At 46.4% G+C, this 22,792-nt stretch overlaps 3 protein-coding genes across 4 annotated transcripts in view; all 3 read right to left on the reverse strand.

Annotated features, from left to right (window-relative positions):
• cacnb2b (calcium channel, voltage-dependent, beta 2b) overlaps window positions 1-3,919 on the reverse strand; it is a gene marked incomplete at both ends in the record, with an annotated part of 30,019 nt that extends 26,100 nt beyond the window's left edge. Inside the window, one exon of the mRNA XM_084481498.1 lies at window positions 3,872-3,919. Coding sequence (XP_084337624.1) covers window positions 3,872-3,919 — 48 coding nt within the window. The remainder of the gene's footprint in view (window positions 1-3,871) is intronic.
• A 3,287-nt stretch (window positions 3,920-7,206) lies between these two features.
• On the reverse strand, window positions 7,207-10,019 carry tmem236 (transmembrane protein 236; the record flags this gene model as incomplete). Its single annotated transcript, XM_084481499.1, has 4 exons — window positions 7,207-7,858; window positions 8,322-8,452; window positions 9,297-9,369; window positions 9,763-10,019. 4 exons carry the CDS (start codon window positions 10,017-10,019, stop codon window positions 7,207-7,209), a joined length of 1,113 nt encoding a protein of 370 aa, XP_084337625.1.
• A 2,874-nt stretch (window positions 10,020-12,893) lies between these two features.
• stam (signal transducing adaptor molecule (SH3 domain and ITAM motif) 1) lies at window positions 12,894-22,379 on the reverse strand. 2 transcript variants are annotated; one of them, XM_084480920.1, is made up of 14 exons: window positions 22,202-22,379; window positions 21,263-21,347; window positions 20,937-21,012; window positions 20,588-20,683; window positions 20,219-20,365; window positions 19,939-20,029; window positions 19,386-19,581; window positions 18,833-18,927; window positions 17,865-17,953; window positions 17,643-17,730; window positions 16,023-16,077; window positions 14,643-14,799; window positions 14,106-14,224; window positions 12,894-13,723 (listed from the first exon to the last, which is right to left on the reverse strand). In XM_084480920.1, exons 1-14 carry the CDS (start codon window positions 22,239-22,241, stop codon window positions 13,501-13,503), a joined length of 1,557 nt encoding a protein of 518 aa, XP_084337046.1. In that variant the 5' UTR covers window positions 22,242-22,379; the 3' UTR covers window positions 12,894-13,500. The 2 variants fall into 2 exon arrangements, with proteins under 2 accessions (XP_084337046.1, XP_084337045.1); XM_084480919.1 differs by having other exon boundaries at window positions 13,367-13,723; window positions 18,821-18,927.
• Between the last annotated feature and the right edge of the window lie 413 nt (window positions 22,380-22,792).

Below are 22,792 nucleotides of genomic sequence, written 5' to 3' on the forward strand. Positions count from 1 at the left end.
CAGCTTGTTGCATTTCTTCCCTCCACTTCCCTCCCTAAATCCGTAGGCCTTTTCTTTTTATTCGCCAACCGCAGTCTCTAGGTCACGGTAGACTGCAGCAAGAAATCGAGTAACACAGTGTGATACCGAGACTAGATGTGGTGAACCGATGATTTAGTTCGGATTGTGCATAAGCGGGAAAGAACCCACATATCTACTAGTAGGCAAAAGACAGAAAATGGACATGCAGTAAACTACACTGGGCTACCTGTGGATCTGAGTAATGTACAACCTCAGTACAGCCGAATAAACTATAGCCATTTGGAAACGAGTGAAACCTGACAAATGTCTTTCTCCCATTTTGTACCCGACAGGTTTTTTTTCTCCAGAACTTCCAGCCAGTGATGCTGCTCGTATAAGTCTCCTCTCCTTTTAAAGGTGCTGTAGGTAAGATTTAAGAGCTACGGTTCAAGTGTAATCTGTAAGAAATACCAAAGCCATCCATCAGCTGTTTGTGAGTGAAATGCTCTGAGAATATCTGTGTCACACCTGCCTCGTGTGAGACGTTTCGATTTTATACCGCTCCCAGTTGCTTTCTGACCAATCAGGGCTTGTCTCCCAGATTAGTTCATGGAAGAAATCTTTCCTGTCACATTTGCACACAGCGTTATCTCTCAGTGGCGGGGAGAATAGGGAGGAGAGAGGGAGGGAGCAGAGAACCAGGAGGAGTTTATGTGGGGTGTTCATTTTTCTCTCCAGCTCTTTTCCGCTCCCTCTTTACAATTCTCTAATCTTACCTGAAACCTGTTCTTGTGTGTCGACACGGAAAAGATGAGTCAGGTGATCAGTCTAGTCGCCTCAGCCGACAAGGAGTACAACAAGCAAAGGGACAGACTGCGTTCCCACGTTCACAACACCACTTCCAGAGACATTGGTGCCTCATCAATTCAATAACCGTCTGCAGTCACCTGGTCCAAAATAGCACAACCAGGTATGACTAAATGTCGCACAGCCATGCATGTTCCAATTAGCAACTTCCTATTAATTACAATGTAGATTTAAAGAAATTGTGTCTTTCTTTTTTTTTTTTAAGGTTGCTAAGGAAACTGCATGAAGAGGGTCTTTAAGTGCAGTAAGCCAGTAACATGGAGAACTCATTACCATGAACTAACATGGCCACAGTGCTAGGGTGCCACACAGTTCATTTACATAATGCTGCTGCTGCTGTGTATTGTTATCCATATTCTCAACCATTCCCAATGAAACCCAGGCTCTCAGGCACGGCATTTTGGGAACAAAACAAACACTGTGGGGTGCCTGAAGCCTAACACACACACACACACACACACACACACACACACACACACACACACACACACACACACACACACACACACACACACACACACACACACACACACACACACACACACACACACACAATCTCAGAGCCAGGCAAGCACTTTAAGTAATCCAGCTTTGCCCTCTGCCAGCAGGGGTCAATTACAATGGATGTGGTTCTGAAGAAGTTAACTTCAAGGGAAACACACATACAGTATGGTGCGTGCATAGCGGGCAGGGTCCATAACTCAAGCTGATCCCTGTGTAGTATGTGTCTGCACCTCGATTGAAAAGGGGGTGGGGGGGGGGGGGAAACAAACACACAGGGACTTACGATGATTTGACATGATGTTAGCCAGAGTGGCTATGATGATGACAATGTGTTGGGCGGTTATGACAGCCGTGAAGCGTGAGTGAAATCCATCGTGTTATTATCTGCCCACGTCTGCTTCCGGATTCTTAACTGAAAAAAAAAAACCTGAAAAAAAGTCAGAAAAAATTACAATATGTCAAATAATGGAGCTGTGACCAACTCCTCCTTGACTCGTCATTGCTGCTTTCAGCCGTGGATGACTTTGACGTTCCATAAGCCTTTCCTTCAGTGTTGCTGAGGTGGGCATACATGGCGGGCAGGATTGCGTATTAATCTGGCCCGCTGCGCACGGCTGGCCCATTGAGCTGTCTGACAGTAAGCCTATAGGCTGTGTGTGTGTGTGTGTGTGTGTGCGTGCGTGCATGCGTGGGTGGGTGCGTGTGTTGCTGAAAGGGGGGGGGGGGGGGGTAGATATGATGGTGTCTGATGATGACAGCACTTGAAGAGGAAGTAAGTAAGAGGTTCAAGAAGTTAATCCTGTATATGAATCGATATGAATAGAGCATAAAATGCTTGCGTAATGTAGTGCCAGCAAGGAAAAGGCATAGAAATGGACATGGATAGGTATAAGTACCTGGACTGAGGTTTGTTTGGTGTTTCCAGCATTTCCATCGTTTATTCGTTAAACCATCTGAAAGTTTACTGACTGTCACAGAGAAGTGACCTTGCTGTTGCAGACCACACATTAAATTGCCAATCTGAAATGTTGGCTCAAATGTTAATATGGTGTTTGAGAATGTTATAACGTCGTTATAAGACGTTTCGTCTCGCACCTAGATTTCTCAGACGTACAAAGCAATCAAAGATGCCTGCTAAACTTCCTACCCTATTTTACAATATATTTAGGGCACACCATGACGCCATAAGGAAACAGGGCTATTGCTTGTTGCTATAATTAGCTGGCTGAGGTTTGCGTCTAGTGTCCTGTCAAACGAGCAGCTCAGAGGTCAAACAGCATCACAGATCAAGGTATGAATATATTCTCTTTTGCCAACCAATGCTTGTCTGCAAGGGAGCGAGAGACAGTGAGACACACAGGAAAGGAGAGAGAGAGAGAGAGAGAGAGAGAGAGAGAGAGAGAGAGAGAGAGAGAGAGAGAATCAACACATCAGGAATGAAAATTAAAAAATAAATACAACATGCCCTCAAACATGCGATAACTGTCGGCATGGTCGGTCAAGGGATACTGAGCATCGCCATCCTGATCGTCTTAAAACAGCCGATCCTACACAACACACGCAAACACTGACCTCCAACAGGTCTGTGCTGAATGAGCACCTGAAGCCTTACAATTCCCCAGCACACGCTGCTGGCTTACACATGTCATCCTGAGCCCCGTCATTCAAACCGAACACACACACACACGCACACACACACACGCACACAAACACCAGCAGCAGGACCCAACACCACAGATTAAACAAAACAAACATGCCAACAACTGTTGCCTCCGCGACACGCTACAAATTACAAGAGCGTGGCAAGAGACATCCGATCGCGAGCCCATCCGATCGACATTGGCTAATAGTGTTTTCATGAACTCCTGCAAGGCAAAAAATCAATACGGAGCGCTTGTTTGACTACGGCACCGTCTGTCCTCATTCAACCGCAAGCAGTCTGTTAAGAGAGGGAAGCTAAGGAGCTGTCGGATACCACACCCGCTATACTGCTATTGAAGGCTGTGTGCGTAAACACATCGACAGCAAATTACCGGCTGCAAGGCATCGCGGGTGCTTGCCCCTATTCCCCCCCCCCCCCCCCCCCAACAGCTCTAAGTACAACGTTCACTCTGTCTGGTCACACTGCAGCCACACAGTCCCACGCAACGTCTGCCAGTAATTATGAATGAACGAGCGGCTGAATAAAGTGTGCATGTGCTTGGTCGCGAGGATAACTCTGCCTGGGACATGTCATTACAAGGGTGCTTTCCAGGGTTTTCCATAGAGCTTCGCTTGGATGTTATTAGGAGTATTAACGTTATCACAATCATATGCTAAATTTTTTCTCCATGCTATTGTTGTCTTGTCTCTGTTTCACTTTTCTGTTTAATTTCATCCCCCACGTTCTGTGCAACATACAAACTCCACTGTTGCTATGGATGAGAGAGAGAGAGAGAGAGAGAGAGAGGCAGAAGAAGAAGATAGCGCAAAACGAACGATGTTGCCGACGATCTCTTACATAGGTGGACTGCACTCTCCGCCAGTGTCCCAGCCCACAGCAATACATCAAGACATCCAGGGGGAGCCGAGGAGGGGGGGCCGGCCGGGGGAGCCCCTGGCAGGGAGTCGGCGGTCTCTCTTCAGGCTGGAGGACCCAGGCACAGCATCCCCACCACACACAGGTGCTCCACCTGCTCGTCCGCGGCGGAGGAGGAGAGGTGGAGGGAGGAGGAGGGAGTCACAGTGAGTAGGGCTCGTCCCTCTGGGAAGTTTAGACGAGTTTTCCCGACGGGTGAGGCGACGCAAATTCCATCCGGGGATGGAATGTGTGGTCCAAAACAAAAAAAAAGGTCCAGAGAAAAAGAGGTCCGCAAACTCCAGTGTAGGAGAGGAGGGGGGTGGGGGGGGGGGGGGGGTGTGGGGGTTCCTGATTTGAGATGTGTCCCACACTACCCGATCTTATCAAGGGAAGGCAAACTTCATCTTCTGTCCTGCCGGGCTCACCCCTCCCCCACCTGCTCTGCCCTTTATTAATCCCCTCCCACCCCCCACCCCCCAACGACCACCGGACCGCGCTTCACCCTGTCATTCACCTCCCGCCCTGCCCGCGGCTCTCTCCGACCAGTCGCACTCCCCTCACTGTTCACACCCCCGGACCGCTGCCGTCGACACGCGACAAGTCATGCTCTTCCTATGCACTCCTGCTCCTCCTCCTCCTCCTCCTCCTCCTCCCCTGAGCTCCGTGGATCAGGCAGATAACAAAACAAAACAAGATGTGATGATGTTGCCAAGTCTACGTCTTCGCCTGGAACACTTAGTTACTCCACTGCCACGATCCCCGCTCCCTCAGCTCGCCCGAGGAGCTGAGGAATGAGGTCCAGATTGAGAGAATGGGGGGACGGGGGGGGGGTCTGTGTCTCTCACCCCCCCCCCCCCTCCCCCCCCCACCATCTCTAGCTCCTCCCAGTATCTCTCTCTCTCTACTTCTTTCTTTCCCTCTCACAGGTCTGATCCGGGCGGTGCCCGCTTACCTGAGTCACTCTTTCTCTCTCCCTCCTACGGGGTGTGACTGTGTGTGCACGTGCGTCCGTCCGCGCATGTGTCCCAGTCAGTGTGTGTGTGTGTGTGTGTATATGTGTGTGTGTGTGTGTGTATATGTGTGTGTGTTTGGGGGTGGGAGGGGGGGGGGGGTAGCTGCCGCTGGCTGCTACTCTGGCTCTGTTGCCATGCTAGAGCAGGTAACATTCCACTAGCGCAGGAGACACACAGTCTGAATTCAAATGCGCCTCCAGCCCCACACATTTGCAAAGCCTCCCGCCCTCACCCCGACGCCTCCTCCCCTCTTTTAGCACTCCCCTTCAAACCGCTCATCTCTCTATCTGCCCTCTCTCTTGTTGTTGCTCTTTCTCTCTCTCTCTCTCTCTCTCTCTCTCTCCCTCACACACATGGAGACTGCTGCATCCTACTCCTCTTCCTCCGTGGTCTAATTCCACATCTCTCTCTCTCTTTTTGCTGTCTTTCTCTCGCTCTGTACTTCTCACCCCCATGCAACTCTCTTCATTTCTCCTCTGGAGCATGGCTAAAAAAAGGCACTGTGTGTGTATGTGTGTGTGTGTGTGTGTGAACGATTTCCATTCACCCCCTCCCCAATATGCAGACTACTATTTTAAAGAAGGGTTTCAAATACTAAATGAATGCAAATGAGCCCCCTGAGCTTGAACGGCAGAGAGAGAGAATATCCCTTATAAAGAAAGAGATGAAATAAATTAATAAAGAGGGCTTTATCTCCGGGAGCACGCGGAGGCTTCCATTCCACCAACGAAGTATGTGTGAAATCCAGAGACGGGCTCCTCTGCCTTAATTGCACTTGGCCGTTATCAGGCGAGTGCGAGCCCAGTGCTGCTGCTATGCCCTCCTTCACAGATTACAAGGATCATCGTGTCCTCCGGGTGCTCATTTACCATTTTTCAGTTTCCCGATCCCGCTTCTCAGTGACTGTGTTGTGTCATTAAAACAGGCCACGTCCGCCCTGCCGTGGGTGCGGTGGACTCGCAAGGGGCCAGTGTGGTTATCCATACCCCCCCCCCCCCCCCCCCCCGGAGCCCCTGGTGTCCCACCAGTCGCCGCCTGCCCGTCTCTCTACACCAACCGCCCGACCACCCCCGTTGGACGTGGTCACCGCTCTGTCTCAGTGGACGCACAGCGCACCTACAAGAGGACAAACAGGGAGAAGAATCCGGATTCTGTGAAACTGAGAGGGGTTTCTTTAGGTGGTGAAAAAGTGCTTTGCCCAGGATTTCTGTCCCAGAGCGTTGCCTCATCCATCAGTGGGATAAAGACCTGAAACTCTGAGGAGGGGACGGGTTGGGGGAGGGGAGAGGAGAGGGAGGGAGGGGGGGTTATAACTCGGTCACACCTGTCCTGCCGTAGCACTGCAGATTATATATCACTGTTTCTCCCTGCTGTCAACCTGCACTGACAGCCGTACACACGAACGCGAGCACACGCACACACGCACACACACACACGGCTAAGTTATAGGCACGCTCCATCACAAAAACCCTCACCACAAGGGGCCAGGGTAACGAGTGAAAGGATGCCATTCCTGCCACAAAGAACAGCATTGCTGCCAAAGATACGGTTAAATCCAAGATGACGTGCGGCTGAGAGAACGTTCAACCGATGCTTCGGGAGTAGAAGCTGTGGTGGCATATGTTTGTCGGAAAAAAGACAGACGGAAAGTGTGTGTCGTAGAAGCCAACAGCTGCCAAGCCGTAAGTGTGGCATTCAAGAACTGATACATGTAGCTCTCGAATCTCTTGTAGACTCGAAGACTAGTCTTAAGGTTTGCATGCTAATACAGCCCGGTGAGTGGAGTGGACTATGAATCCCAAGTAGTTATTCAAGGAGGCCTTCCGGCTACTAGGAATCTTCAGAAGGACTCGGCCACATAATGAGATGAAACATGGATAATGAGAGCATCAGTTCACACACTTCAAATCACAGAAAGAATCGTGACCATTTAATTGGATACTGCAAAGGCTTGAATGAAAACACTACAAAACTACAAAAAAATACAAACTCAATTTTGGGGATATACGATTAAAGCATCCAAGCAAATCTCTATTAGGGCAAAAAAAAGAAGGAATGAAGGAAAATGTTATTCCATCGACAATAAAACAATACTTTGTGGTTTAGATCTCGCATGGCACTCCCTTATCCGCTCCCTTGGATAGGGATCAGGGGGGTGTGCATCACATTGTTTGGTTAACAAGCAACTCATTAGCTGAACAAAGCCCACTCACACACACACACATACGTCCCTGAATCGTCTTTGGCCCCTCGCCCTGAACCTCAGAACATGCTGCGTCTCTTCAGGACCCTGGTCAGGAAGGTGAAGTACACGTAGCTCAGGCAGACCAGCAGGTTCTTCACCGCGTACAGCACGGGCGTCACGCACGCACCGAGCGCGCCCAGCAGGGCCAGGCGCAGCACCAGGAAGGGGAAGTCCTGCAGCACCACCCCGGCCCAGGACACCAGGGGGTTCCTGGGGTCCACGGCCAGCCGCAGGGCGGACAGGAAGGCCAGGACGAAGACGGGGACGGCCCAGGCCGAGTAGAAGACCCGGGGATCCGCCGCCATCCGCAGCATCTCCGCCGCGTCCAGCCAGAACAGGAAGCTGTCGGCGAACGCCTCGGACCGCGGGTCGCTGGACCACAGGAAGCGGAGCGGGCCCGGGCAGTGGGTCGGCGCGTACAGGTAGGTCCGCACGGGCATGGCGTGCCTGTGGGGGTCGTGCGAGAGGTAGCCTCTGGCGCTCGCTGCAGGGGTGACGTTGATGACGGCGGAGGTGGCGCCGGGGGTGTCCGTGGGAGCGGGGGCTGGGGGGCCGTTCTGGCTGACGGTGGTGTCGGGGTGGTCGGGGTGGGGGAGCTGGCCCGTCACGGTGGTCACCTTCCCCAGGTGGGTGAGGACGGGCCCCCGCATGTCGAAGTCTGCGCCCGGACTGCTGCCAGCTGGGGCCGGATTGGACCAGATTGGACGAGAGCTTGTTATGGTTTTCGATGACATCACTCTCCATCCGTTTGGGTCCATGTGTGTGAATAAATGAATGTATGTGCCTTTTCACTTTGAGGCTTTCATTTATTAAATGTTTTGTTTTAGTAGTAGTTCACCAGCGAATTTTTGTGAATGCTTGGCATAACTAAGAAATAAGAAATTAATACATTGAGGATAATGGACGATTTAAGATACAGCAAATACAAAAATAACACAGCCACATATTGATGGAGCAAAGATTATTTGTGATTGATTTGTGGTTGGCCATTCACTCCCATTACTCCTATCATAACAATGTTCTCAACGGGAATATTCTCAAAGATGGAACAAGTTCCATTATTGATGTCAATCAAGTGAATGGCAATGAAACACAAAAACGTATTACCGTTACCATAAAGAGGTCATGTGACGCGTTACCTTTCCCCGTGAGACTGCAGGGGCGAATCCTTTCGACGACATCCACACAGATGAGGCAGAGGAGCACCAAGGAAACCGGCAGCTCGGTGAAATGATCTAGAGTCTGTCCGGCGTCCACCTGTACCTGAGGGCCCGTTCAATCCAAAAGGAAAAAAAAAATAATTAGGGAGAGCTGACACCAGGGAACGGGAATTACGATGAATTAAAACCCAGACAAAATTAATGAACGGAATATGACCGCATAGAAATAGACATAATAATGATAATTATGAACGCCTCGTATTTCATCACCACGGCGATTAAAACACCGTCAAGTGCATACCTGATAAGTATTAGGACCATAAATATATCTGACAGGCATCCATGCAGGTAATTCATGTGGCAGGTGGTATTTTTCACACACAGCTCAAAATGTGCTTTAACCAATGTCCACTCACTTTATGGTGATGGGCATGGAGGGTTGTTGTTAATGGACAACCTTTTTATGCAAAATCAGTTACTGAGTATCCTAATAAACCTGCCTCAAATTCCTGCCTCACACGAGTCTTGTGACTAGGATCATCCATTTTAAATGGTTTTACGATGACATTGATGGTCCTTCGTGAGAGACTACACGAAGGACTAGTACTTCCAAGATACTGGAACAGCTCCAAAGTCGTGTGAATTATTTGGCCATCAGCCATCGATTTGAGCCATCGATTCAAGCCATGGTCAGCCATTGATTTATATCATCAAGTATCAAAACTTTGGAGAATCAATGAGACTCTCGAGAAGTGAGCCTTCACTCAGTGAATAATGATACTGCTGTATCAGTACTGCCTCACATGAGGGCCCCGGAAATTAGCTAGTTCCACAAAGGGGATGTTTGAAGCTAGGTTGGCTCCTGAAGGACCCCGGTGGAGCATGACAGTGGAACATAACGACAGCAGACGCTTTGGGGTGACAGGCTGGATCACTCCTGAGGTTACCTTGGAGGCGGCTATCAGCAGAGCGAAACACGGTAATGGACACAGGATGACATAGGCCAATGCTGTGGGCCTCCTGAAAATGAATGTTTGATTTTTTTTTTTTATGTGTGACAAATGTTTTACAATAAAATTAGCTGTCTTTTTAGTGCCATTGCATTATTAAACTAGGAGCAAGTGCACTCATTTATTACAGATAATAGCACTCTAGTCGCACAGAAAGACGGTATTTATTCATCAAACACTACAAATTTACTTTAATACATAGCTTTGGACAGAGCCATATAAAAGTAGTTTTCTAGTAAGTTGAAAATTACATTAACAATTTCCTATATCCTATTTGATTACCAAACATTTCATACGTCCGCCTATTGGACGAAGCTATTTATCGTCATTGTTCTTTTATTCTGTTTAATTTCTCTTTCAATACATGTTCATACTTTCTTAATCACACTAGACTCAAACTCACCATTGTTTGATTTTGGTGATGAACCTGCGGCGTCTCAGGATCAGGTACTTAAGCGGAGCCCACACCAGCAGGGTCACGGAGGTGACGTAGGCGATGGACGCGGCCACCACCAGCCAGTACGTGGTCCGGTCGTTCCCACCGTTCAGGTCACGCATGAGGCCGGCGAACCGCTCCATGACCACGAAGAGCGGCGCACAGATGGCAAAGAACTGCAGCGCCTCAAAGAGGAACAGCTTGACCGTCTTTCCCGAGGGCATGTTTGTTTTGGTTTTCTTACCCCCGCGTCAATACCGTGGGTTCGAAACCCGCCGCACAGTTTCTGAGCTGTCCCAGGCTGGAGGCTAAATTCAAACCACAAGACACGCATCTCTCGCAAAGGGGGAGTTGGTGCAGCCGTGGTTGGACTCTGGACACTGCTTATGCCGCACGGCTATTTTATTGCTGAGGTAATGAGGTGGTCATACTTCCCCTATTTATGGGTCCACATAAAAAAGGCACACGATGACTTGTCTCTTTAAAACCCAAGGGGAGATGTGTATACATGGTCAACATATGCAAATTAATGTGGAGTAGGGTGAAGTCTTTACTTCGTGATAGGCTTTTTATTACCTTTTATATAGCGGTGTTAAAATAAACCCCAGCCTGATCATTAGTGGTCTTTCTGCCCACTACCGTGGCTCGTTTTAGGACCCTATAGATTGATCTCCATATGTATGTAGTATTTTTTTTGTTTCAGTGGGAACTACTCTTTAGTAAATGCATTACCGTGATTGGCCATCAGGTGGATAAAAGATGCTTGAGCGAATCCAGCATGTTCAGGAAGTCAAGGGAGAAAATGAAAAGACAACGAACATCTACCTAACGAAGGACTAATGTGACCTTCGGAGGAGAGTACTGATAGTGCACTAGAATGAGCATGACGCAAGGGATCAGAGCCCGTTCAAATGAGATTGCCATCTAGTGGCCGACAAGATAACTAATCGTAAGGGCTGCTCGACAATGCAGTGTTAGGGAGTGTCCACAGAATAATTTGAACATGGAAGACGAGATTCATTTTCAACACCAGACGAGATATCCTGTACATTTGGCCTGTTTTTTATTGTGAATATCAATTCATAAGTATGGTTAAAAGAGTACATAGAAACAGTAGTGTACAACTCAGAACAGAATCTTTACAACGATGAGGTTGGTTTTAAAGTTAAAAACAGGCAGCATCTCAGTCCTGTACAATAAAATAAGATGAGGGCTAAAGTCCAGTGCTATCTTTTGGTGCAAACTAAATTTAAATAATAAAAAAATGACGTCAATGTGGTTCACTGGCTCATGGTCCCATCTTTCCAGAACACCTGCTACAATTGATCAAACTCTTGCTTTGCGATATAACAAAATGACACTATTGTCCAAGTGTAGGGTTAATTTAAAAAGGCAGCAACAAGTACAGAAAGACAAGATGAGCAAGCAATGTAAAAAGCAATACCAGAGTTCCCTGAACACAAAATAGCATGTGGCCTTCAGACCAGTGGTGTATTGGGTGTTTTAGCAGTTGCCAACAAAAGCTCTGAACTTATTTCATCAATGTTTTTTGGGCATAAGTGGGAATTAACAAGCACAATAAGAGCCATATGCCTTGCAAAATTTGAAATAATATTTCCACACAGAGATGTGGTACCAGGGTGAAAAGACGTTAAACAAAGATCTTTTTTTTTTTCTGAAAATACCAACATGGACCATAAGTTGTAGACAGCTAAAGCAGTATTTGCATACATGAAGTCCATCCCAAAACCCAAAGAACTCAAACCAAAGCAATTACAAGAGATTGCAAGCCTTAAGAGGAGTCCAGGAGTTAATGAAGTACAATGTGATAAGGCTTCGGTTTGCCTAGTTTGAGAACCCAAGTTTAGGGAACATGCATCAGGGAATATTGTGACACAAGATCATGTCTCTGCTCTAGTAGATGACAGCTTTGAGTCTATGCATCTCATCATAGACACAAATAAAGGAAATTAGCCGTCTACAACGGACATGCATGCTGGTGTGCGTTCGGAGAGATAATCATTAAGAGAACATGATGGGTTTCAAAAAAGACAAAGATACAACTTTAAAAGCAGTTAGTTCAGTAATCAACCACTGGTTATACCATGAATGAGAGAAATCAATCTCCACTTTGCACATGAGCAACTTAAATATACACAACTAGATTAGGCAGAATATTACATCATCTTTATCAGATTTATTTAATACTTCAGGCATCGCCTGTGCACTTCAAAATATAAATTAATCATATCCATTGTTCAACACTGACAAAAAATGAGATGCTTTAAAAACGCGCAGAGGGGTTCCAAACAGCTCACCCCCCCCCCCCTCACTGATCCAAAGCCACAAGTCCATGGCCTTCAAGTGTGTTTGAGCAGCTCTAAAGTACGGGGAACACGCTGAGAGTTTTGCTCGCTCACCCTCTGAAATACTACTTCATCTAAAATTAACTTGGCTGCAAAACGAGTCGATGCGATGGAGGCTCTGTGACGAGGGGGGCCCTCTTTTCCAACTGGCCACGTCCCCGCGGCCCTTTGAGAACCAGGTGAAATGCAACAGAACGGTGCTAAAGTACAGACCCACTGGAGGCCAGCATGTGGCTTCACCACTAGCTTAGCATATGTGTGAATGTGTGCGTGTGTGTCTGAGTGTGCATACACGGAGACACACACACACACACAATCACACGTTCCTTCTTATTCCCTTCAACAACAAAAAAAGTGGCTTCAGTTTTCAGTACTTCTTAAAAATAAAAGACAAAAAGGTTGAGAACGTATTCCGTAGGGTAGCCTGGGTATTCAATGCGATGCTAATATTCTTCAGCACTGCTTAAAGTAGTGTCTTGGTTGCACGGATGAGTAAAATAAAAGGTGCGGCCATCTTTATGTTGTGGAAAGTAGCAGTGCAATTGGCCTGGGTCGAGGAGTAGTTGGCCCGACACAAGTCTCCCCGTCATGTTAGTCTGGGAGAGTCTGGGAGAGTGTGTGTGTGTGTGTGTGTGTGTGTGTGTGTGTGTGTGTGTGTGTGTGTGTGTGTGTGTGTGTGTGTGTGTGTGTGTGTGTGTGTGTGTGTGTGTGTGTGTGTGTGTGTGTGAGCAGCACAATGTTATCTCCTCAAAACAACAGGTGTCTGTGATGCTCAGAACCACATTCCCCATGTGACTGTTTTTTAAATCTTTTTAGTTTTTCTATGTTCACATCAACACAACGCTTTCACCGTTTCAAACGATAACTCACAAAGCAAACACAAGAAAATAAAAGAGGAGCAAAACAAAATCACATACGAGATGTGAGCCCACCATGAGGAGAGGGGCCGATGTGTTGAAAAAATAATTTAAATTCCCTCTACAAAAGAGAAGTGACATGAGGTTTTTTTTTGTCTGTTATGTGACACCATTATTTACAGTCATCCCAGGCAGCTGGGATCGGGGGGAGGGGGGGAGGGGGAAGGGGCACAAGCATTGCTAGTGCACTCGGCCCATCACAGAAAAAGCATCTGTAGCGTATTAGCTTTACATGTGGGGACTACTGCCCCCTCCCTCCCTCCCTCCCTACCACTAACTTAAAGCAGTACAGAAGAAATGCCAAGATCAGAGTGTGCATGTGGAGTGTGCATGTGGAGTGTGCATGTGGAGTGTGCATGTGGAGTGTGCATGTGCCGTATGCATGTGTAGTGTGTATGAGGGTTTGGTAAGGTGCAGGTTCCCTATAGCAGGGCTTTCTCCGGGTACGGGATGTGTTGGGTGTCTGTGGGGGCCTGTAAGCTCTGACCAGAGGAGGTGCTGTAGCTGGGCGGCTGGTTCATGACGCCGGGGCCGGGGCTGGGGCCCGGTTGAGGGCCTGGGAGGCTGGCCTGGTTCTGGTAGGCCTGGACGTCTGCCTGGGACGGGCTGTAGACGGGCGGCTGGCCCATGTACATGTGGATGTCACTGAGCAAACAACAGCAACAAGAACACAGCAACAGTGTTGAAGACATGAGGATCTCGTGGGACGAATAAAAACTAAAAGCTACACAAACAAAAAGCCCAACTCAGTGTACAAGCAGCGTGGGAGATTCAATGAGAGTTTACAGACTGATGAACAACACACAGCCTGCGCCGTTTAGCTTTACTGTGAAGCTATTAGGAAGGCTGTGAAAGCTACAGTCTAGAACAGAGGAAGGGACAGGACACAAAAGCAGCCAGCCTGCTGAAACACTGCATTTGCTTCTTTGGTGATCACTCTGCATCTCTATAGCAATTAGCAGTAGGGTTCATGCGAGTCCCTGGTTCAGAACACTACAGTCTGCTGGATCCTTCTGTCTGGGCCTACCTGGGCGCTGCTTGGCCAGGCATGGGAGGCCCGGCCTGGAGCTGCTCCATGGGCACAGGGTAGCCCTGCATCCCTGGCCCCATGGCATACGAGCCTGGGCTTGGCTGAACGGGATAACCCTGTGGGCGCACATAGATTGGCACTCATGAAGGCAGATAAACCAATAGAAAACAGTGGGAGTACCTGCTGGATGGCAATGGCTGGATTGGTATGACACCAGTCAAATGAATGTATTACACGTTAAATGTACATTATAAATGTAATAAATGTGTAATATGGAAATGACCATAATTACTACTTCTCTACATTACATTTTTCACACGTCATCCTTGATATTTAGTTTGAACACACACACACACACACACACACACACACACACACACACACACACACACACACACACACACACACACACACACACACACACACACACACACACACACACACACACGTCAATTCTTTAATCAACTTGCCTTTTGTCAGTTAAATTAAACTTGGTGTTCTGGTTGGTTGCTGAGCGACTTCACGGGGCCTCACCTGTTGGGCCGTGTTGGCGGGCGGCTGCTGCATGTAGTACTGCTGGCTCTGGAGCTTGGCGTACATGCCGTACACAGGGTCCTCGTTCATCAGCTTGGCGTACATGGACAGCGCCTCCATCAGCTTCACGTTCAGCTCAGACAGCTCAGAGTGCCTACTGTGAGACACAACCATGCAGCCCCGCGGCCAGGGGTCAGCAACAGCATCTTCTTTCATACACTATATAGGAGGTACACGGTTGCAATACAGGCAGGAGAATACTGTTCGGAGATATCGGGGAGTTAGGGGCTGGGATAAATGATCTGCGTCAGAGTGCATCGACTGTTATGTTATTAAGGGTTATCAACCTGTGCATTAAGCATCAGAAAATGCTCTATGGAATCCATTGCAATCACAGGTAATTTCAGTCAATCGATTTGCTTCTATTTCTTCTAGGATTAACCCTCCTGGCTACATAGACCAGTGGGAGACCCATTACAGTACACTCACCTTATGGAGAAGTCACAGCTGAATGCAGCTATGGCGTTTCAGGCTTTGAGGAGTTATACATCACACATCAGCAGGCGTGGGGATTCAGACCACACACTTAATACAATATTGTGGCTGTCCAAGACAGAGTTTATTAGAGGACTAGGAGATCCATATTAATATAATTTTTAAAACCATCAAGGCATACCAGACAAGGTATGCGTTAGGTGTGTAGTGGATACATGCATCTGTGATATTTTATGGTTATTTTTATGATTTTCTATCCCTGTTAAAGGGAATACTCAAGATTTCTGGGGAAATATTTTCTAGTTATCCATAGTCCAATGAGAAGCACACTAACACGTTTTTTTCTCATTCAGCTGAGCACTTGTTCCGACTGAGTTAGCATTTGACAGCGTTAACAGATATCCTTGGCAGTGGATGAGATTAATAAGCTCCCTCGAGTGGGGGGAAAATAAACCATTCCAAGGTAAATATATTTTAGCTCATCACTTTTAGAACCGTGAATCTAAATTAGAAAAAAATATCCTGATGGTTTTCAGAGCTCCATTTGAGTTTTATTTATCTTTCGACCCTGATGTATTATTTATTACTAAATGTATTCATTTTGCATTGCAAAATCATTTAGCAGCGTTTGCAGAGAAAAAAAAATAAAATCAATGAATCTCGAGGAAAGTACAACGGATCAGCATAGCCCTTCACTTTTGCACTGCAGACATCAGTTTTGTTAAACATGGATTGAAGTTATTAGACTGAGGTATTTTTAAACTAAGTCTTGACTGATCGATAACTCATAGTTCATGTCAGCGGATGGATCTGGGCCCTGAAGAAGTGGTGTCGGTCGACCGGGCCGATGTGGAGTAATCCCTTAAAATGAATCATCATTTGTACCTGTCTATGTCCTCCAGCTTCTGGTCAATGAGGGGTCCCATTTGGTTGCAGGCACCTAGACACCAGACATGAGGTTCAGCATCATTGATGGTAATCACTGCATAGCTATACCATGAATATATGCTCAAGTTAATTTCAATATCAAAAGTTGCAGATCACTACCATAAACAAAAAAAAAAAATTATTAAACCAGTTACCACCCCATTTTTAACAGCTAGAGCTCCTGAAGTGCGTTTCCCATTCATTCACTATAGTGACATTTCAGAAAATCCACAAATGTAGAGTTTTAAGCCTGGAACTAGGCCAACCAACTTGGCGATGAATCACGAACATAAAACATTGGGTAAAAAAAAAGAAGGTAAAATACATAGTTATTGTGGGTGAAGGAGCTAGTCTTCCCATAAACCATTTTGAATGATACCTTTCCAATGACTTCCAACCTAATGATAGTTTGGCACACTTCTTCAATTAACGTGAATATAGTGTTTATAGTCATGAAGTCTAAATGAACCCCCTGTTTCAGCATATATATTTTTTTTTTCAGCAAAAAAATATATTTGGGCTGAGAATGCGATGAAGAAGGATGGTGTGTTATCATCATGGCTAAGACTGGTTTGTGATGCTTTAGTGGTGTATGTGAAGGAGTGTTATGATGAGCACTGTTGGTATGACATGCACCACACACCATGAGGTTATAATGCAAATGCCTGAGAAGCTTAACCCTCTCTCAAATGCAGATCTAAATAAAATGTTGGCCGGACATCCCCCACTTGGCTCTATACTGCAAGTTGTCACTGGGATTTTCACTTCTGAACAACTGATGAGCTCTACTCAGCAACGGCCATTCAAACCGTACACAATTTACAAGCCGATCACACTGTTGTAACAGACACAGATCCTTCAAAACACCTTGGCAGAGGGCCTTGTGCTTAGTACTCGGAGCATCTGTGAAAACGGGGGGCGTGCGCATTATGGCTTTTAAACGGTTTTAATAATAAAAGTAGACTTGACAAGAGGCCAGCTCTTTTAATATTGCTTACATTTTTTAATACACACCTTGTACTACCAAAAACATATTTTAAGATTGATGTGCATCACAAGTAAATATTTCCACACTACAGTACACATTCCAAGTTGAATGTGTAATATTGATACATAATGGTTATTTTCTGTAATTTATTAGACATTTATGTCAGTGTTCCCACAATCTAGCCTGGTTCTACCAGTTTTATCTTGCGTAGTCTTTTCAGTTCCTTTTTCATTAGAGTCTGGCCTTTTAACCTGGCTTTTGGTTTGAAGCCATGCCTGGATGGACAACCATTTCAGCCAATCAGATTAACGTTACTTCACCAATGGAGCAAAATGACACAGATCTTTCCAAATCCGGTCGAACAGTGGATCATGTTGTCTTCCTAAGGTGAAATGTGGAAATAAACCCTCTACTGCACTGCTCCCAAAACTCCCAAAAACCAAGGCACCCCTTTACAGCCAATCCCAGATCATGTACAAGGAAATAATCATTTGCGTGGCTACCCACGATCTACCGTCTACAGAGATCTTGTACCCCCTCAACTATATATACGAGTAGTGTAGTGCAGTAGGGAGGGTGTTTGTCCTTACCTTCCAACTGGAGCAGTTCGACAGCATCTGACTGGTTATCCGTGGGGTCGGCACTCTGAATCATCTGCAGTAGCTGGTCCATTTTCTCCTGAGGGGAAAACAAAAAAGTCTTATTAAAACAAATTAAGGATTTCAGTTCATTCGTGGAAGGAAAAAACACCTCCCCCCCAAACATTTATGTTGACAAATGGACCAATGACGTGTTCCAGGATGATGCGTTACCTCATCTATAAACACAGGCTCTGGCTCCGGCTCTAGGGTCTCCACCTGGACCTCTTCGTTGAACTGCACCGACTTCTTCTCTGTCTTGACTGGAGATTATAGAAAAACTAAGAATTGATCATCAACATCGAATTAGCATTTAAGGAAAGAAAGGAAGCATAACAGTAAAAAACATGGGAGCACAAAGATGATTGACAATAAGTGATGTAATGCAAAGAAGGAAACCCAATATCTATAGATAATGATACAAGGCCAGGCCACTCCCAGTCTTTCGCAGCACTGAGCATTTCAAGGGTATATTACTGGCCCACGAACGGGGGAATGTGTTCGGCTGCGACTGAATCATTACTTGCAGTCGCAGAGAAGGCACATTGCTTTGCCTTTCAGCTTGACCAAACTATCATGTCTCATTCACTCAATTAATGAACGCATATCGAAATGCATTACAAGCAGTACAGACTACTTTGTGATCTCGAGACGGTTGAAATGTTAGCGTCACTATAGTGTACCGCCCCTCCTGACCAATCAGGGCCCTTCAAAGATGCCTTCGTACAGCCAGCTGCGTCATCATCTTTCCCACCGCAGCTGAACTGCAGCCGACCTGAGACCAACCCACGCTGGGACACGGATCAGCGGAAGAAGGGTTGAAGGATGGTGGGGTCAACCCCTTCCCATCACTGGTAAACAAGGGCTTAACTATCTGTATAAGAAGGGATTGATGGGAGCCGTGTCTATAATTGTGCTTTGTTTTTCTTCGATTGCTCCGGGGCGCCTACTGACGAAAGGTATTTTCACAAGTAGAATCAATAAGGCAATAGTGCTAATGGGCAAACGAAAGAGCAGATTGGGCGGGCAAATCAAAGTGGCTCCCATAAGAGTGTGTGTGTGTGTCTGTACGTGTACACATTTGTACTCACTGTGTGTGTGAGTGTGTGCGTGTTTGTGTGCTCGTGTACGTTTGTTCTCACCCATCTCTGGCTCTGCTGTAAGGTCCGCAGTAACGAAGTTGGAGGGGAAGAGGCCCACTCCCTGGTATGTTTCCCCTTTCCACCAGTTGGGGTCGCTGTAGTCAAATAAGAAAGCAAACCAAGAAGAAAACGTTCACTACCACTGGGTGTTTGTCCAACCTTTAATACATGACCTCAAAGCACTAACAAACATATCAAAAAAGGTGAAAGTGATTCAAACTGAATGATATAATCTTTATAGTGGCAATTGGATCGGGACGCTCTGCATGATCTTTACAATAGAGCAGGGGGGGGGGCAATCAGAGAGGCCCAAATTAATTAGGCATCTTCGTATGCCCTTCTCGCACTTGATGGAGACGCTGATCTCTAATGCGAAGCCTCGTCCATTCATCAACATTAAATCTAGGAGGCTGTAAATGAAACCCTCAGCTTGCGGCGCAGCTGAAGGAAAACCAGCAAACAACTAAATCGAGACATGGCCGGCATCGATGATGATGATTACTAATCCCATAATCCCATTATTGTGAGTGTGAGTGTGAGTCATAAAGGTCACCTGTCGTCCAGGATGGTGATGATCTCCCCAGACTTGAAGGTGAGCTCGTTGTCTTCGGCCGCCTCAAAGTCGTAGATGGCGCGCACCTTCCTGCCGTCCGCCTTGTGGGAGGAGAGCAGGCTGGAGGCGCTGGGGTAGAGGCTGGACAGAGAGCCCTGCGGCTGCCCTCGCTGCTCCTTCAGCGACAGCTCGATGGCTGTGGACAGACCGGGTCGGCTGGGTCAATTGGATGTCAGGGCTGACTCTAAGGTGTGCCATCGTGTATCCGGTGAGCACCCTACATGTTTCTACACATGGACCAGCTGAGACTGCTTTCCTTTGGACAGGGAAATCATTCTGAAGCCCTATTGGTATAGCCCTTGGTTTCTCCAAGCCATTACAAGAAAAGCCCCCAGGACATCTGTTAAGAGGACTTGATGGATTTCTTACGATTTCTCTCATTAATTCAATATGCTAGCGTCACAGAACAAAACCTTGGTGACGGTTTTTTGTACAGTTGTTGGTAATGTTACAAGCATAGTTTTAAAGAAAACGGTCCCAATAAAGCCATTACCTTTGGCCAGGTCTTCCTCTTCTTTTTTCGTGGAGGCAGTGGCAGGGTCCTTGGCCACCAACGCAGGGCTAGCCTTCGCCTGTTCTGCAGCCTAAAAGCAATGATTACAGCCACAGTCAGTGTGCACCAGCAAACCAAAACAACCATCAAAGGGCGATGACTCAAAGCATTCTCAACCATGGCTGAAACCGAGACCAAAAGACAGAAGACGCCACAGCGTGGGTTGTTTTTTTGATGAAATAAGCACTACTGATCTAGTGGGGCTTCAGAGCAGAGCTACCTGGGAGCCCACGGCCGGGAAGGTGACACCTTGCTCCCTGAGGTTCTTGATCATGGCCGAGATGAGGCTAAGCTGAGGATCGTTCCGGAAGTCTTCCGCCCACTCCACCATCAGGGCCTTCAGCTTCTCACAGACTTTCGGGTGGCCCTGATGACGTTCATGCCAACAAACGCCCACACACACACACACACACACACACACACACACACACACACACACACACACACACACACACACACACACACACACACACACAAATCTGTTATCAAAGGGGCTTGGGGCATTGTGAATCATACAAGCAAAATGAAGCAGTGCGGATTTTGCTCCAATTCAATTTATTTTAAATCAAAAGATACACGACTATCTTACCTTGTTCAGAACATTGCTGACTTCACTAGCAAACTCTCTGGAGCAGACCTCCAAGTGAAATATTTTCCCACAGTTTGAAACACATGCACCAAGTAGCTGCAATAGCAAAAGCAGAGGGAATTGGAAACAAGTTGAAAATAAATGCTTAAAACATTCCCTTTAGAATAATATCAGAAAAACAACTAATTGTTATATAATTGTTATAACTCATTTCCTATGCTCATTCAATGGTAACAATTATATAGTTTGGCTGTCGACAATCATTGATGCTAGTAATTAAGAATACAGGATTGTATTAATTTGCCAACAGAGGATTTTAAATAGAAGGCCACTCAATAAATGTGCTTACAGTCAGTGCCTGCATGGCCACATGCGGGTCCTTGTGGTTCACTCGTCTCATTATCGAGCGAAGACATTCTTTTGGACTGGAACACAAAGGTCAAAACTCAAAAAGGTCCAGTGATCAGTGAATGACAAAGAAGCATAATCACAAACACTCTAATACTGGTCCAGTTTAGCCCACTTTATTAAGCTATTAATTCAAAAGCTATAAATCAAGGCTCATTCTTGTTTTATGGGCTTCTCGGTTATGCAAATGAAAGACACTCAGTGGCCTTTGTGAAATGGCTTTTATCAATACAATGATCATGCTACTTGATGACGATGGAAACCCACCCAGTGCGGGACTGTCCTATTTTATCACAGATGTCCAAAATGAGGCCCCAGTCCTCAGCTGTGTTCATCTCACTGGTTGCTTTCTCTGCAGGGAAGAATCAAGTGAAACTTACATCATCAGGTTTCTTGAATACACACACATTTGACTTTCAAATATTGACATTATGTATAAAGAACTAGCAGGATGTTGTGTTTTGTGCTGAGGAACACGGTGTTGCTCTCACATTGTGTGTTCATATTGATCATGCAACGAAAGGACCACAAGAGCGGTAAACCACATGAAGAAGAACTAGTGAATATCTTTGTGGTTTCCCACATGATGCACACAGGGCCACGTTAGCTTTCAGCAAACCAGCGATACAGACATTACGCGACTAATCCAGAGTGTTATTAATAAACATGACTCGCTGATGATTCGGAGGCTTTTTTTCACCCACGGCAGAGCGACTGTGAAACATGTAGCAGCGGGTTCTGGATGACGTGGGTCCTGGGCGCACACAGACCTACCTCGATAGGTGTGTCTGAGCATCCTTTACCAAAGTGCACACTGGCAGTCAGCCCAGCATCAGTTTATCACAATTTCATTTTCACATTGCCAAGCCGCAGGCGTGTATTAACGTTACTAAATAAAATGTCTTATTCTCGTTAAGGCTGGATGATATTTGAGTATCTGCTCTTAACACAGCTAGCACACCACTAACCCCACTGTAACTTAATGGGGCTCAGTGCAGCCAGGACTGACGTTGCTAAAACCTAAGGCGATTGTTGACGTATGTCTTGACAGGCCACGAAAGCGACACGTATGAATACACGTACACATAAATAGTTGGATGTAAAACAATAATGTTCAGGTGATAGTACTAACTTAGCTCGTAAGGGCTAGCCGCCTGCTAAGGGCTAACCGTTCACTGATCACTATTTATGTAGACGTTCACTCACCAACATCTTGGTCAAAGGGATTTGTCGTGAAGAGAGGCATGGCTGATGTGTTGACAACAGATTCCGCCTTCTTCTCCTCTTTTGTCTTTCACCTTTGTGTACAATGTTACACGGTACAAGTCATAATACCGTTAACTTAGTGGATATAAATCGCTCGGAGGCTGCTAGCAGAAGCTATACACAGTCATCCCTTTAACAGACGGCAACAAGCTGAGCATTGTGGGTAATCGGGGGTCTCCTACACGATACGAACGTCCCCGGTTTCACACGTCGACCCCTGACACTGTGTGGTAAATAATAGTCTCACATGGGATATATCGATACATTGTGACCGTATTTATATCTGTCGAATCACCGAATGAATTTCCTATGTCGTAGAAACTCAAATGTCATCGTCAGGTGACGGCGATCACATGACAGTGTCGTATCGTAGACCCACTCCTATGTATTTAGTAAGTTACTCCAAAATCGAAAATTCTGTACAATCGTGTGTTGTAATGTCTTGTTTCACTATATTCAAGTCTTCAATTTCTTCCCTAGTTGACCCTATGGTCTCCTAGATGTGTAGCAAGTGTCGCTCATAGCAATTAT

Source organism: Micromesistius poutassou (genome assembly GCF_964030765.1).
Source record: "Micromesistius poutassou genome assembly, chromosome: 16".
Classification (NCBI taxonomy): domain Eukaryota; kingdom Metazoa; phylum Chordata; class Actinopteri; order Gadiformes; family Gadidae; genus Micromesistius; species Micromesistius poutassou.

Coding starts and splice junctions, on each gene's coding strand:
- stam (XM_084480919.1), bottom strand. CDS start 22,241: ATGCCTCTCTTCACGACAAATCCCTTTGACCAAGATGTTG. Junction 20,684..20,936: donor TGGCCATGCAGGCACTGACT/GTAAGCACATTT, acceptor TTGCTATTGCAG/CTACTTGGTGCATGTGTTTC. Junction 16,078..17,642: donor CGAACTGCTCCAGTTGGAAG/GTAAGGACAAAC, acceptor TCTGGTGTCTAG/GTGCCTGCAACCAAATGGGA.